This window comes from Cnephaeus nilssonii (assembly GCF_951640355.1).
Source record: "Cnephaeus nilssonii genome assembly, chromosome: 22".
NCBI classification, from domain to species: Eukaryota; Metazoa; Chordata; class Mammalia; order Chiroptera; family Vespertilionidae; genus Cnephaeus; species Cnephaeus nilssonii.
The window spans coordinates 14,206,351-14,221,392 of NC_137093.1; the positions used below are offsets into that span (position 1 = coordinate 14,206,351).

The window sequence follows — 15,042 nt, forward strand, 5'->3', positions numbered from 1 at the left end:
TTGGAAAGAAACTTTTACAGTGTGTAGAAGATAGATTTGGAATCATGTAGCAGATATAAACAATTAATGAATTTTAGCACGTGGGTTTATTTAAGAAGAGGGAACAAGGACCCTTAGTGCAATCCATTCTTGATCACAAACTGGCACTCCTCTCCAGATTTGGTGCAAGCACATGGATGGTAGCTTCACTGGATTTCCAAGGCAGCCGCCCTGTGCAGCCAGGTCTGGTAACCAGCTCACTCCTCTGACCAGCAGCCTGTGCTCTCCAGGTGGCCCCTGTGGACAGGTGCAGGGTTAGATGTGACCCTGTCCTGAGTCCCAGGGGGTGTGAGGGGCCCTTGCTTGTCCCCACATGTAAGGTAGTGGTGGTTAGCCATTGGTTTCCTGTTCCCAGCACCTCTTCAGGTTGCCACACTCATGGTGCACTGCCAGATACAGGAGCCCAGCACTGGGTTGCATTGTTACGTTCTTTGGGTGTGCCTGTCCACCACATCCCCTGTGGATGGTGTTTTGTTTCCAGGAAGACAATTGGTGGTGTCTGCTTCCGGGAAGACAATGTTGGCCTTGTAGGCCACCCAGTGTATCCCTCCCTCAGCACCCATGTGACCAAGGTTAGCTTCTGTGTTGACCTTTATAAAACAGAATCCTCAATCAAGATTGTTGCTGTAATTATACTCTTGCTTCTGTCTTGCTTCCTGTCTGCAGCAATGAATAATTGACTGTGACGGTTTGCCCTTAAAACAGCCAGATGCGCCATTATGAACCAAAGCTTTGTGCACGTGTTCCTAGAAGTGGGTGAGCCTCTGTGGCCCCACCACATCCTTTCTCTGTCCCATGTGTGGTGTGCGTGTTGTGTGCACAGCTGTGCTGTGGGGGTAGAGGGCAAGGAGAGCCTCTGCTGATGCCACCTCTGTGCATCATATACTTCCTAGATGGTGGCTGGGCCGTGGCTGTAACAGTGAGCCTTGATTGTTTGGACACATAAAACAAAACTGTCCAAAGGTTCTGACTGGTGTTTTTTTCCAGCTGTGGGAGAGGTCTTGTGGACCCTCAGTTTGCCAGAACCTCTCTGGAGCAATCCCCAGCGAGCCTAGGGCATTTGCCTGGACACAGCTGCTCCCCATAGTAGCTGAGCAGCATCCCAGCCCAGCTTCTTCAGGGCTCACTTGGGGGTGGAACAAAATTGAGGGTCCTCCCTTTGGTGCAGGGAAGCGGGGGTGGCGCTAGACAGGCAAGGCCAGTCCCTTGCCCTGTGCTCTCCATGCCCCCTTCCACCCTCTACACTTGGCCTTTGAAATTTGAATCTGCTTTTCCTTGGAGTTAAGCATAAAACACCAAGCCCTGCTGTTCGGAGGAGCTGGGAGAACTGCCCCAACACAGCTGGGTCTATTGGCTGTACGCAGGGCTGGCAGGGTGCTAGCAGAGTCGGAGGCTCCGGCTTAGACCTATCCCCAAGGTGCCCTCTTACCTCCGTCCCTTTGCACTGCAGTGAGGGGGCAGAACCCCTGTATACCAAAGCTCTGGGTTCTCATCACAGAAACATCAGTAGTTTAGCAGTTGTTTATTCTGGCCCTTGTGGTCCAAAAAGAATGAGTGTGTGTACCTGTGTGCAGGGTGCAAGAGCCTGTAACCCACAGTAATGGGAAGGCCCTAGGCAGGACAGCTGGGTCTTGTGTCCTGTTGGAAGCACTACCTCAGTGTTTTGGGGTGAGGCAAGGATTTGAGGAGCCACTTGGTTTCTACCCCTGTGATGCCAATTAGACCTGTTCTGGAAAGGCTGGTTTCCACTGCTCCAGGGCCTAGGAAGGAGGGGAGGACCCAGATTCCTGCTGGGTGTCATCTGGGGGCCCAGATGAGTGCTGAGCTGGTGGGTCCTTGGGCTCCAGGGTCTCTGTGCCATTGGGGTGCTCCACCCTCTCGAATAAGATGAGCATCTCGCAATGCGGGGTCTGCGGGAACAGGTCCACAGCCACAGCTTTGACTGGCCGGAAGGGGGTGCCTTTCACCCGATTAGACGGGGCTCTGCAGAGGCTACGGTGGGAAGGGAGTAGTCCAGGTTAGTCACATGGCTGGGCTCCTGTGGGAGGCATGGGGCTGGGGGCTGGCCCCATTCCACCCCAAGCCCCCACCTTAACTCACTCTACAAAGTTGCCCATGGCCGCCCGGGGGTTGCAGGAGACGTACAGGAGCCGCTTGAGGTTCTCAGCTCTGCGGATGGCCAGGATCACTTTGGAATCTGAGGAGGTAGACTCCTTAAGGGAAGGTTCCCACCTCAAAGAAGGGGTAGCCCAATGGATGTGGACATCAGGCCTGAGGCTGCACAGCCTGGTGGTCCACCCAGACGCCACTGTCCTCCATTCCCTGTACCACCCCCAAATGGAGGTTCACTCACGTAGGCCGGCGCGGGGTGGGTCCAGGATGGCAACAAGCTGCTGGGAGGCCAGTTTGCTCACCAGGGCAGGCACCAGGTCCTCGGCCCTCCCGCAGTGGAACTCGACGTTGCTCAACTCTGCAGATGGTACAGCAAGCCCGTTGGGATCCAGGATGCTCCGCCACACTGGGCCCGCTGAGCTGCCTGGTGTGTCCTGAAGGCCCTGACCAGAGATGCCTTAGGAAAACTGACTGGCCAGGGAGCTTGCTCACCCTCCTTCCCTATCGGGCAGCCCCAGGCAGGCATTGTGGGTGCACACTAGGGGTCCTGTTGTGCCTTCTGCAGTTTCTGTCACGTGTCCCCCCTGTCCCCACCCTAAGCCATGTAATGGATTCTAGGTGTGGTGCTGAGGTATATAGCGGTGGGGACTGCCCACTGTGTGGTACACTGGCTCTCACCATTGTTGTTGGCATTCACCCGGGCATCCTCCACAGCTTCCTGGCACAGCTCAATCCCCACAACTCTCTTTACCTTCTGAATCAAGGAGAGGGTACAGGCTGAGGGTGCCCTGCACCTCCCCAGGGGCTTGGGGTGGAGAGTAGCAGGAGGCATTGGGAGGAGAAGAGGATTTGGGACAGGCTAGGGGGTCACAAAGTGGTGATAGCAGGAGGGTTGGGTGAGGAGAGGGCATCCTCAGCTGGGGTGGGTGGAAAGGCTCACCCGGGCCAGGGCCAGGCCGATGGTGCCAGTGCCACAGCACACGTCCAGCACTGTGCTCTCCATGTCCAGCTGGGCCCAGTCCTGGATGACTGTGTAGAGGACCTCAGCAGCTGGGGTGTTCACCTGGAGGGTGGGCCAGCATGACCCAGAATGTAAAAGCAGCCCCACTGCCCAAGTTTGCCTCCCCACTGCAGTGCCCCACCAAGTACCTGCATCCCCCAGGGAACTCCCCTCTCTAAGGCCTGTGGCCAGTCCCTGGCTCACTCATCTTTTTTCTAGGCCTGATCCCACCCCTTCCCCACCTCTAATTGTTGAAGCACCCCAGAGCTAGTGGTCCAACTGCTCCTCCATCTACAAGATGTTGGGCTACCTCACTCAGGGCCCTGACTTTAAAGCAACTTGATGCTGACCCCCCACATCCCTAACTTAGGAACTTCTGAGTGATGGGTGTGTGGGACCATCCCCCATAACGTCAGGCACAGAAGACTTCAGAACTCTCACCAGAGCCCTGGCACCACCCCGATTCACTCCCTACATGTGAGGGAGGCAGAGAGACAGCGGATCTTAACCAGCAGGGTTATCACAAAGGTCTAGTTAGTGAAATTTACTACCTCGCAGCTCTTTGGCTCCCCTGCCTGAATGCTCTCCCCCAAACTTCTGCAGGCTAACACTTGTCACCTACTCTAGCCCACTGTCCCAATTATGTCCTGGCATCACATCAGGCCTCCCTCCGTGTGTCTTTATGATCCCCAGGGCACTTGGCTACCTGGAAGAAGGCATGAGGGGAAATCTGGAAGGTCAACCCCAGCAGATCTTCATGGATGTACTGGTCCCCAGCTACGTGCTCCAGGGGCAGGCCCTCTTGGCTGGGAGTCTTTCTGTGGGTGGTGAGGCCAGTCAGTGTTGCTAGCCCTCGAAAGGATTCATCCCACCCTCTCATCCAGGCTCCTCACCGCTGTCCCTCCTTCACGAAGTAGAGGCAGGTCACCCCGCTGGCCTTGCCTGGCCCCACTGTGAAGTGCTGCGCTAAGGAGGCCTTCAGCCCTGCCAGCTCCTCGGGGCTCAGTTTCTGGAGGAAACAGTAGAAAAGGCCCTGTGAGGCTGTGTTGCATGCAACCCACTGTGGCTGGGACACCTTCACCCAGCAGGGCCACCCAGCCTGAGACCTGAGGATGGAAGTAGGCAATGGCCATGGCTTGGCCACGGCGGCTGGTGCGCACGGTCAGCTGCTTCCAGTGGCCTGAGTATGTCTCTGGGTCGTATGCCGAGTACGGAGTAGACCTGTAGGAGCGATAAGCAGCCCTGAGTCCCCAACATCTCCTGACCAGAACTGGGCAAGCAACCTTCCTGCTCTCTCCTTTAGCCACACTCACCAGGCCACCACAATCATAGGACCCTCACCCCCACCTTTCCCCAGCAGGACTCAGGCTCTCTGCTATAATACAGAACATTCTGGAACCTTCTCCCTGCTGCAAACCCTCACCGGATAAACTCTTGAAAGGCCTTCACCACCTGCTTGGTGGCCTCAGGGATGTGCACAGTGTCAAAGGGGGCCGCCACAGCACATGTCCCGCCCTTGTACTTTCCTAGCCGGCAGCCAACAGTGTTGTCCTCTCCATCCACTCCGATGCCCACCAGAAACTCACACTTGTTTCGATACTCCGTCTGCAAGGTGAGCAGAGGGAGGCAGAGAGACAAAGCGGACCTTAACCTGGCAGCCCACCACTTGTTCATGGAGGGAACCACAGTGAGTGGGAGAGGGCAATGTGTGAGAAGCCCCAGCTCCCCAGAGGGTGTGGCAATCCAGCTAGCAGTCTAGTGACCAACATGAGTAGTAAATGCAAAGCAAGAGGGGTGGGTGAGGACAGTTTTCTTTAGGAGCATGGGGTAAAGGTTTGTGGGCTTGACCTGCTGGGGTGACGGTCTGACCCCCTCCAGTGGGCAGCAGGCTTTGTTGTGCTTGTGCCTCTGTGAGAGCAGCCAGGGCAGCAGGGCACGGTTGGTGCTCCCAATTTCCCTGCAGAGTGAGGTGGGACCAGGGTTAGACTCAGCCCGCTGCCCCCAAACCATCTCCAACTACTCTCCAAACACCTCGGTGCCTAAGACCCTCACTTTGTACCTCATTATCCCCACTGGTAACACAGGGGTCTTACTGGCTAGCTCCCCAAGAGTCTGTGCAGATGCCAAGGAGGTCTGTACAGAGCACAGGTAGGTCTGACCAAGCATGGAGCTGAACAGAGCTCCGGTGTCAAGGGGGGTGACTGTTCACACTCACTTGGCAAGCTTCTGCAGCACCTGTTCACACTCCAGCCGCTTCCTGTCAAGCTGCTCATCATAGGGCACCGTCCAAAGAGGGGTCACTACATCAGCCACACATGTGGCTGGAGGCTCACCCTCATCCTCACGCTGCCTCTTCCTGGCCATGGGATCAGCCTTGGGCCTGGCCAGACGCACGCTGAGAGGGCGGCCCTTCCAGAGGGCACCATGCAGTACGCGCAAGGCCTTGTCCCGCTCAGCGGCACAGCGGAATGTCACAAAAGCGCAAGGAGGTTGGCCGAAGAGTTTGGTCTTATGGGGCTGCAGGCCAAAGCGGCCCAGAAAGCGTCGGACATCACTGAAACTGGCGTGGCGTGGCACGTTCTGCAGCTCCAATTTGAAGATCTCTGAAGTGAACAAGTCGTCCCTGATGTAGCTGTAGAGCCCTGGCTGAGGGCCTGACTTTGCAGCTGTCCCAGCTCCTTCTTCTTCCTCCTCCTTCTCGTGGGGGACTGGCGCTGCAGAGATGCCCAGGGCATTGCTGCTGTCCTGGCTGCAGCCATCCATTGGCCCAGGGCCCTGTGTGGAGACAGGCATGGGCTGGATGAGGGGTGGACTCTGGGTCCTGAACGTCCAGGCTTCATCGCCTCACATCTAGACCTCCATTTAGTGCTTCCTACACCCAGCCCCACCCTTTCTATCATCCTCACCCTCCAATCCCTTCTCTCCCATCTCACACCCCCATCCCCAGTGGTTTCCCACCGCGCCCCCATCTCCATCTCCTTTCATGAAGTCTGCCATCGCCGCCCCGCGTCTCTAGCCGGGATCTCCCTTCACTTTGCTTCGTGGTCGAGCTTGTCAGTCATCGTCCGGACAGTCCGTCCTGCTGCCTGGATTGAGGGGCCGTCTCCACCGCCTCACCCTGGGCCTGGCGCACGGGAAGCTCGCAGAGCGCGGGTTTGGCACCCTGAGGCCGCCTCCCAGCTCCGACCCGAGGGCGGGGCTCCAACCCTCGGGGCTCAGGTCCCGGTCTCGGGAATAGGGTGCACCGCCCGCCGGCCAGGGGCTCGCGCCAGTGGCTCGCCTCGCCAGCCGCTGTCCAGTCGGCTAGCGCATGCAGACTAGGCGGTGCGCCTCCATCATCCTGGCTTCCGGCTACGTCATCGCCACGCGCCAGCACCGACTCCAGCGTCTGGCTCCCGCTTTCTTGAGCCCAAGACCGCGCGCGGCCGAGGGGCGGAAGTGCGCGCGAGGGCCGTCGGGAGCGCACGCTCTCTGGGCTGCCGGGAGGGCCGGGCATGCGCCGCGGGCGTTTTGGCGGGAAGCACGGGGCGGGCCGGACAATGATAATGTCCGTCGCCTGAGCCAATAAAGCTGCACTGGTTTTGAATCGCGGCGCGTTTCCCGCCTCCGGGGTCAGGGGTCAGGGTTCGGGTCGCTGGGCGGAGGGAAGAGCGGGCGGGCGGGAGGCGCCGGCGCCAGACGCGGAGTGAAAGAGCTACGAGTAGCCGCCGAGAGGCCCCGGAGCCAGCAACGACCAAGCCAGCCGCTCCGCCGCCGCCGCCGCGCCGCCATGGCGGCCGCCAAGGTGCGGCTGGGCCTGGGGGGGTAATGGGCGGGGGCCTGGGGCCCGAGGCCGCTACCGGCGGCCACGTGGGCGGCCCGCGCCGTTGTCGCCAACCCCCGCTGGCCTGCGATCTTGGCGCTTGCGGGTCGCCGTGGCGCGGGGTCGGGCTGTGGGGACTGCGGCCTGGGGTCTCGAGACATTCGGAGCCAGGATGCGCGGGGCCTGGGGTTGCGGGCTCGGGCCCGGGGTCTGCGGGTGTCCACGCGACCTTGGGGCGGCCCCACCGCCCAATCTTAATTGGTCTCGTGTTCACTTCACCGCTCTCCTAGGACGCAGGCCGGTTTCCTCCGGCTCGGCCCACATGCGGGCTTGCCACCGAGGTCGTGCATCCCTCCCTCTGTGGTCTACGCAGCACTTCATTCATTCTGGCCTAACCTCGAACGGCCACAGGCCTCTGCGGCGGAAGCGCTCGCGGTCCGGGGGAGGGGGGGGGGTCCTGGACGTGCGGACCCAGGGTGGGGGCGGCTTTGTTGGCAGCGGCTGTCGGCTTTGCGGAGCTGGCCGCGGCAGAGCCGCAGTGCTGCCCGACCAAGGAAAGCAGCAAAGGCTTATCTTTTCTTTCTCGGCTTCAATCTGTTCATGAAGTGTCCGGGTTTCTTACAGTTTTGTGGATCAGAGCCGCGTGTTCTGTACCTAAGATACGATCCTTTGTGTCCTATCTCAAGTGGACCAGAATTTTATGGCTCTTTTGACTTTAATTTCCGAACCAAGATAAAGTTTCTGACAGAACTGTGAATTCCTTGTAAAAGCTGGCAGTCCCAACTTTTTCGTCTAGGAGGCAAGAGCACACATTTTTCTCAACCGGTACAAACTCAACGGGTTGCTTTTTGCTTTACTTGTCACACTGTCCTCTTCAGTCCATCATTGTGCCCTTTAATCTAAACTTGGCGATATCAGTATCTGCATTTTACAGACGAGGACACTGAGGCTCAAAGAAAGGGGGCGCTTTCTCCCAGGCCACTTGTTTAGTAGGTGGCTGAGTTTTAGGAGCCCCGGTCAGATGTGATTGATGCATCTAGGGGAGGGTGCCGAAGCCCAGCGAGTCTCACCATGTGCTGGGCCGACATGCAAACCTTTCCTAGTGTGAAAGGCTGTAGGCGTAATCTCTTGCTTTGTGGTGAGGCCATTCACTGGTGGGGCTGCCCACTTTGGACACTGGTGAGCCCTGGCTTGCAGGCCATCAGTCAACTCTCCACACCTCCCTCCATAGGACACCCATGAGGACCATGATACCTCCACCGAGAATGCAGACGAATCCAACCACGACCCTCAGTTTGAGCCTATAGTTTCTCTTCCTGAGCAAGAAATTAAAACCCTGGAAGAAGATGAAGAGGAACTTTTCAAAATGTAAGTAACTGATGCTGTTACAGAAGTAGATATCTTTTGTTTAAGACGGAATTTGTGCTTATTATGGGTGCCCAGGCCTTGGCTTGACCTATAATTGGACCGAGGCTGAAGAAAGGGCCTGGGATTGTGTGATGACTAATCAAGGCTGCTATTGCAATCCACTTCTTACAGCGTTTATTACTGGGTACCCCTGCTGCTCTGTGGCCAGTGCTGTGGAGGGCACAGGCATTCCCTGGTGTCCTGTGGCTGTTCCTCTATCCACAAAGGTGCATCTCCCCATGTCCTGCCGACTCCCACAGCCCTTTTCCCTGGGTTGAGCAAGGAGTCTACTATTATTACTATCTTTTATTATTATTATTATTATTTTGCACATGGACTTGAGCATTCTGAAGCTTGTGAATCCTTGATTCATTGTGTTTAATGCACAAAACAATGTCTGGAATTACAAACGAAAATGGGAAGTGTTACAGTAACTGAGGTTACTTTTTAAAAGTTACTCTGAATGTGCTTCTTGGTACCCTAAGTGAGAAGCTACAAGGCGTAGTTTCTGGAGGCGGGGGGGGGGGGGGGAGGGGGGGTTAGTGTTGTTTTGAAGCAGTGCCTAACTAGCAATGTGTTGTTGAGATGTCTGACCTGTGGCCTATTGGGTATGCTCAGAATTGCAGGAAATGCTACAAGTTAATGAGAATGGGGTGTAGTTGTCCCTAGTCCAAGTTTGTGGAACTCCTCCCTCTCCCCCCTCCCCAAACCTATCCAAGATTCTGGGTTATGGTTTGAGTGCTTTGCTTTGGGTGGTGGCAGGGGAGCGGAGGCAGTCACCAACCCTGGGACCCATCCGTTTAAGGAAGGGAGCTTGGGGAGACCAGCTCCCCACAACTCCCAAGGACCTGGGAAAGTGTTGGGGAGCACAAGAGACTCAGTTGGGAAGTTTGTAAGGAGGACATTCTGATAACAGGGGAGTGTGTGGAGGGCCGTCTGCCCTGTTTATCGGAATTCCGACTTAGGGGAGTGTTGAAGGTGGTGCCTCTAATTATTCCTTGACCTTCCCAAACAAGTCTGTGCTTATGCAGACCCCCGGGCGTTTTCTCAAATCCTTATGCTTAATCCCTGGATGCCCTTGCCTAGAGGACAGTGTAAACACACGTATCCTCCCAAGATTACTCACCCTACTGACTGTATCTAAAGATAAAAATTCCAATAAAAGCCTAATGAGGCAGGCAATCGAGGCTGCTTGGACCCTTGAGCCAGGCAAGCCCCTTAGCCCTCTCCCCCACAGTCACACTGTGTTGGAGTCATCTGTTCATCCGATGTTCAGGGGCTGCTGCAGGAAAGAAGAGATGGATGTGCCCCTTTGATTTCAGAAGGTGGTTCTCCAAGTCTCTGCTCTGCCCAGAAATGATGCTGCAGCCAGGAGTGAGGTCTGCTGGTGGTGCTGGTACTGTCACCTCCTTGTCCCTGTGGGGGCGGGAGGTGCTCTTGGTGTCCTAGACACAGGCCCGTTCTGGGGGAAGTGAGGCCAGTAAGTCTGGCCTTGGTATGTGGCTCTGAGGGCTCTAGGTCAAAGCCCTGGGGGCATCCTTGTGAGAACATGGTCTCCCTTAACAGAATTGAGTTTTAGGGAGAGAGCAGAATTTCTGCAGAAAAGGGAATAACAGAGTTGGGATCCTGTGGGGAAGCAGAAGGGGCAGGTGTGGTTGGTGATGGGAGGGTGTTGGCCTGAGCCCTAAGGAGGACTGCTGGGCTCAGGGCTGGGGTGGTGGCCTTGCCTGGGCCCAGTGAGGTACCGTTCTTGGCAGGAAGTCAGGGTGTTGGGCCAGAGCCTGGTGGCCTGGTGGGGGCTGGGGAAGCACAGGGGGCATCTCACAGCTGAGGGAGAGGTTGGCTCTGTGGAAGGCAGGGGTCCTTGGCCTCCGTCTGCCTCCATGCTGGCCCTGTGGCCCCACGGGTCACCAGGAAGTCCTGTACCGTGTTCACAGACATGCTCAGGAGACTCAGGTGAGCTATTTTGCTGATGAGTCAGGTCTTTCTGTTAGAAAACGTCGTGACTGGCCCTAGTCGGTTTGGCTCAGTGGATAGAGCATGGGCCTGTGGACTAAAGGATCCCAGGTTCGATTCTGGCCAAGGGCACATGCCTGGGTTGAGGGCTTGATACCCCCCTCCCGCCCCCCTCACCTGTAGGGGGCGTGCAGGAGGGAAGCCAATCAATGATTCTCTCATCATTGATGTTTCTATCTCTTTATCTCTCCCTCTCTGGAAAAAAAAAATTTAAAAAAAAGGAAAAGAAAACGATGTGACTGTAGAAATCTTTTATTCTTTCTTATCATCATGTTAAAACTGGAGTTTGCTTTTTTGCTCTTTTGGTGACATTTTGGTTTGTAGTTCTTGTAGTGCAAAGAAAGGAACAGGTGTACGTTGAGACATCAGATACAGCTGTTTGTTTAACACCCAGAAAAGAAGTGCTTTTTCCATCAAAAGGTTGGTACCTTTTGTCTGGTACCTTTCCTGTGTATCTAAGCTCTCACTTAATGGCTTTTCTTGAAGGCGGGCAAAGCTGTTTCGATTTGCTTCAGAGAACGATCTCCCAGAATGGAAGGAGCGAGGCACCGGCGACGTCAAGCTCCTGAAGCATAAGGAAAAAGGGACCATCCGCCTCCTCATGAGGAGGGACAAGACCTTGAAGATCTGCGCCAACCACTATAGTAGGTGCCTCTCGGGTGTGTTTTCATTCTGGGCCCCGGCACTGCATCGGGGCAGCTTCCAACCTGCGGGCAGCCTGCTTCAGGGCTGCGCTGGGACCCAGGAGTGTGCCGTTCCGCGAGTGCACGTTTACAGTGTGTGTTTTCTTTTAATTTAAACTAGGAAATGAGGTTTCCCAACGTGCCTCAGAACTCAGAGCAGACCTGCAGAGAAGCTTATAGCCCACGGGGGTGTGGAGACTGGGCAGGTGGGACCAAGCGGGATGGAGGCAGAGCCCCAGTGTGGCCTCGGAACCAGGCTCGGCCTAAGGGCGTGTGAGTGCGTTTGTGTGTGTGCTCACGTGCCTCTGTGTGTGAAGTGCCTGGGCGGCAGCCTTCCCACCCGTTGGTGTGTTCTGTCCCCACATGGTGTTCCCTGGGGAGGACATGGGATTGGAACGGGGTGGACATGGGATTGTCCTCACCCTTAGGAGCCCGTGAAGCTTCACAGGAGTGGGTGAGGCGGGTGGAAGCCCCTAGGCAGGTGTGACGTTAGCGCTGGGCTCAGTTGCGGTGGGGTTTTCAGGATTAGCCACCCGAGGCCTGGCCTGTGAAGAGGTGACTGAAGTCAGCGTGTCCTGGACTCCGTTTCCGGTCCAGGGCCGTGTGCGTTTCTGGTGTGACGTGTTCCTGACAGCGCAGGGGCCCTTTGCTCACAGGGTGACTGCTGTCAGGAACCAGAGTGCAGTGGCCCTCGAGGGTGATGTGGGGGGGGGTCCTCCTTGTACCACAGTTGCTTCGGGCCCATTTGGCCTCTGTGTGCCAGTCTCCACGTCCCAGCCTGTCCGCTCTTCCCTGTCATTGCCCATCAGCCCAATTTGAAGTGCCTCCTCGGGGGTCTTCCTGACACTTGTGCTATTTTTAGAGCCTTGCCAGGTTGCTAGGTCACTTCTGTGTGAGTTGCAGGTGAGTCCTGGGCCTGGTGCACACCATAGGCCCTCGATGGACCCGGCGGTTGATGGTGGGAGGAGGCTGTGCATGCCCTGCGAGGCACACAGGCTCACCACTCGTCTGGGTGATGATGGTGATGTGTTGCCCAGGGCTGGGCATGGCCTATCCCACATCCCTGGAAGCCTCTGCTGCTGGTAGACTGCTGGGCATGGCACTGGGGGTGCTTTTCTTTCAGAACAGCTAGTCTCCCTTGGATCTATATGGAGCCTGTGGAGATGGGGCAGGTTTGCTCATTCCAGGCCATGACTATGTCTTCCATGACATGTGACCATGTCACAAGGCTCATCGTGCCCACTTCCGGTAGCCTTGCACCTCCCCGCTGGCCTCCCTTGGCAGTATATGGCTGAGATTGGTTGTGATTCTGACTGCACCATTCTGGGTGATCGTCCCACTTCTCAGCTTTTGGCCCTCTGATGACCCCCACCTTCCAAAGGGTCCGGTCCCCAGGAAGGGCTGGTCTGCTTGTCATTGTGCCCATGTCTCTCCTGGGTCTGGAGCCTGCACCAAGGGGCAGGGTGTGATCAGCTGCATTGGCTCTGGAGCCCTTGACTGCACTGGGATTGGAGATCCTCACCAAGGTACCTCATGGTCAGGGAGCAGGGCCACCCTGTTCCCTGATTTAGGGTGTTCCTGGTTTTAAGTGAACATGGGGCATTTTAAAAGAGGTTTGGGTAAATTCCAGATTGCCCCGAATCATCCCTGTTTTGCCCAAAATGGGACCTGGGGTTGGCAGCCAGAACTGCAGTCCTGGAGTGGCGTGGCCGGGGTGGTAAGTTGGCTCTGTGGCAGTGGGCATTTTCCTCATGGCGCTTCTCCTCCAGTCACGCCAATGATGGAGCTGAAGCCAAACGCAGGCAGTGACCGTGCCTGGGTCTGGAACACCCATGCCGACTTTGCTGATGAGCGCCCCAAGCCGGAGCTGCTGGCCATCCGCTTCCTCAATGCTGAAAGTAAGCAGGAGGGGGGGCGGGCCTCTGGGCGGGCCTGAGTGCTGCCGCCTGTGTTACAGTGTAGCAGTTTCATTGCAAACAGAAACACTATTGCTTTTCAGGGAGAATTGATGGTAATTGGGAAGCTGTGGTGGGAGTTGTTACTACCTTGCTATCTGGTGGGCCCTCAAGGAAGGGATCTAAGTGCAGTCAAGCCAGATACCCTTGAGTCCAGGAGCACTGCCTTTCCCTCTTAACCTCAAAGGAGGCTGCACCAGCGGGTTTCCCTTCACCATCACCTGGGTGCCAGCAGGGGCTGTGCTAAGATCCACAGGCTTAGGCTCATCTCTCCCCTGCTTGGGTGTCTTTTCAGCCCAGGTTGTCAAAGCTGTGCCCAGTGGGCCCTGCAGAAGTTGGGTGGGTGCTGGAGCTCAGCGGCCCAGTAGCTCACTCTTGGTGTGAGTGGACCTCACTTCTGCCCTAAGAACGGGGCCTATCCAGCAGCTACGTCAGCATGAGTGGAGAGCAGAGTACCTGGGCGGAGGCCCTGGCCCTTGGTTGCATGAGGCCACCACACTGCGGCTGTGCCCAGTTGTTACAGAGTCAGATGGAAGACGATAGCTCAGCATAGCCACTAGCCTCGGGCGGGACCTAAGAAACAGTCACTGCCCAGTCTGGGCAAAAGTGCATCCAGGGTCATGTTAGATGGCCCACCTTGTCCGAATGGCCGTGGCACAGGCCCTTGACGAGTCCTGGCTCCTCACACTTGCTGGACTGTCCCCTTCCCTTCTCAGGGTTCTGAGGAAGTAAGTCTCTTCTTTCTGCAGATGCACAGAAATTCAAGACAAAGTTTGAAGAATGCAGGAAAGAGATCGAAGAGAGAGAAAAGAAAGGTAACACGGTGTTCGTGGACGGGGCCTCCTTGCAGACTCACTCTGCACCCGGCTGCAGTCCCAGGCGGGTGCTTTTTCTGTCTGCCACAGAAACATTCCAGGGACTGCGACCACCTTGCCCTGTCTAGGGTGATGCAGCTGCCTGGGGACATGGTGCTTTCTGGGGAGTGAGCTGGCCATCCAGGCCCCAGTGCATGCTCACTGGCCTGGCCTCACTGCACTTGGGCAGGTCACAGTGTCTGACTGGAGCCCTACAGAGGCTGAATGGACTTTGAGAGGTCCTCACGGCCATTTGCTTATTCAGGGCCTGATAATGGCTGCCATAGCCAGTGACCAGACACAACTGAGCAGACTGACTGAGGTCCCAGGTGTGTGTGTGTGTGTGTGTTTGGGTGACTGGAGGCATGCGATAGAACAGCAGCCTGTCCTGTGGGGAGTGTGTCAGGCTCGGCAGGTGCATCTCGCTCCAGCGTGGGCTGGGGAGAATGGCGCTTCTCTTTTCTTACTGTGTTCCCCCGTGTTCCAGGAGGATTGGGCAAAAACGATAATGCCGAGAAAGTGGCTGAAAAGCTAGAAGCTCTTACGGTGGAGGAGAGCAAGGAGTCCGAAGAGGAGGAGACCAAGGAGAAAGCTGAGGAGAAGCAATAAGTCCTCTGCCCTTGTTTTCTGTTCCTTTTTCCTTTTTTAAAAAATTTGCCCTGCCCCATCTTTTCGGTTTGTTTTTATTCTGTTTTGTTTTTACAAGGGACTTTATATAAAGAACTGAATTCCAACATTCAGGTGGTTTTTTTTTTTTTTTTTGAAGTTTTTGCCCTATCGAAGATGACCAGAAAAATCCATTCCCCAGTCATGAAAATGTACTGTGCTAACTTTCTTTTCCATAGTGGAAACACTTATTTATAGTCATCAAACATAGTGAATAAACAACTCATTCGAAACCTTCACGGAGGGCAGGATTGTGTGCGCCGGCCCTGTCCTGGCAGCTGTGTGGGTTCCTGCTGGCTCCAGGGTGTTGGGTGGCACTCTGGGTCTGACCCTGCTCGTTACACTTGTTCTGTCCTGGACTTTGGGCCACTGTTGGGGCTGTGGTATGTCTGAGCTGGTACTAGTGGGGCAACTGGGCTGAGGGAGACCAGTGCTGGGTACTGCCTCCTGAAGGCCGCATGTGCCTTTGCCAGGTGGTGAGGAGTAGATAGGGTTTTTTCTTCTTTCG

At 56.2% G+C, this 15,042-nt stretch overlaps 2 protein-coding genes across 2 annotated transcripts; one reads left to right on the forward strand and one right to left on the reverse strand.

The window, feature by feature from the left end:
* Positions 1-67: 67 nt before the first annotated feature.
* TRMT2A (tRNA methyltransferase 2 homolog A) lies at positions 68-6,542 on the reverse strand. The gene is made up of 13 exons (XM_079762523.1): positions 6,110-6,542; positions 5,367-5,926; positions 5,000-5,108; positions 4,575-4,756; positions 4,258-4,372; positions 4,045-4,160; positions 3,858-3,969; positions 3,092-3,214; positions 2,830-2,905; positions 2,393-2,509; positions 2,140-2,236; positions 1,764-2,031; positions 68-276 (listed from the first exon to the last, which is right to left on the reverse strand). The coding sequence occupies exons 1-12, from the start codon at positions 6,146-6,148 to the stop codon at positions 1,800-1,802; spliced, it is 1,878 nt and encodes a 625-aa protein (XP_079618649.1). The 5' UTR covers positions 6,149-6,542; the 3' UTR covers positions 68-276; positions 1,764-1,799.
* A 226-nt stretch (positions 6,543-6,768) lies between these two features.
* Positions 6,769-14,611, forward strand: RANBP1 (RAN binding protein 1). Its single transcript, XM_079762524.1, has 6 exons — positions 6,769-6,935; positions 8,185-8,321; positions 10,863-11,020; positions 12,829-12,957; positions 13,764-13,829; positions 14,356-14,611. The coding sequence occupies exons 1-6, from the start codon at positions 6,921-6,923 to the stop codon at positions 14,475-14,477; spliced, it is 627 nt and encodes a 208-aa protein (XP_079618650.1). The 5' UTR covers positions 6,769-6,920; the 3' UTR covers positions 14,478-14,611.
* Positions 14,612-15,042: the final 431 nt, after the last annotated feature.

Excerpts from the sequence above, each read along its gene's own strand:
- RANBP1 (XM_079762524.1), top strand. Across the intron at positions 8,322-10,862 it reads GAAGAGGAACTTTTCAAAAT|GCGGGCAAAGCTGTTTCGAT; the intron begins GTAAGTAACTGA and ends CTTTTCTTGAAG. Across the intron at positions 13,830-14,355 it reads CGAAGAGAGAGAAAAGAAAG|GAGGATTGGGCAAAAACGAT; the intron begins GTAACACGGTGT and ends CCCGTGTTCCAG.
- TRMT2A (XM_079762523.1), bottom strand. The coding sequence starts at position 6,148 with ATGGCAGACTTCATGAAAGGAGATGGAGATGGGGGCGCG. Across the intron at positions 4,373-4,574 it reads GCCTTTCAAGAGTTTATCCG|GTCTACTCCGTACTCGGCAT; the intron begins GTGAGGGTTTGC and ends TCGCTCCTACAG. Across the intron at positions 3,970-4,044 it reads TTCGTGAAGGAGGGACAGCG|AAAGACTCCCAGCCAAGAGG; the intron begins GTGAGGAGCCTG and ends CACCACCCACAG.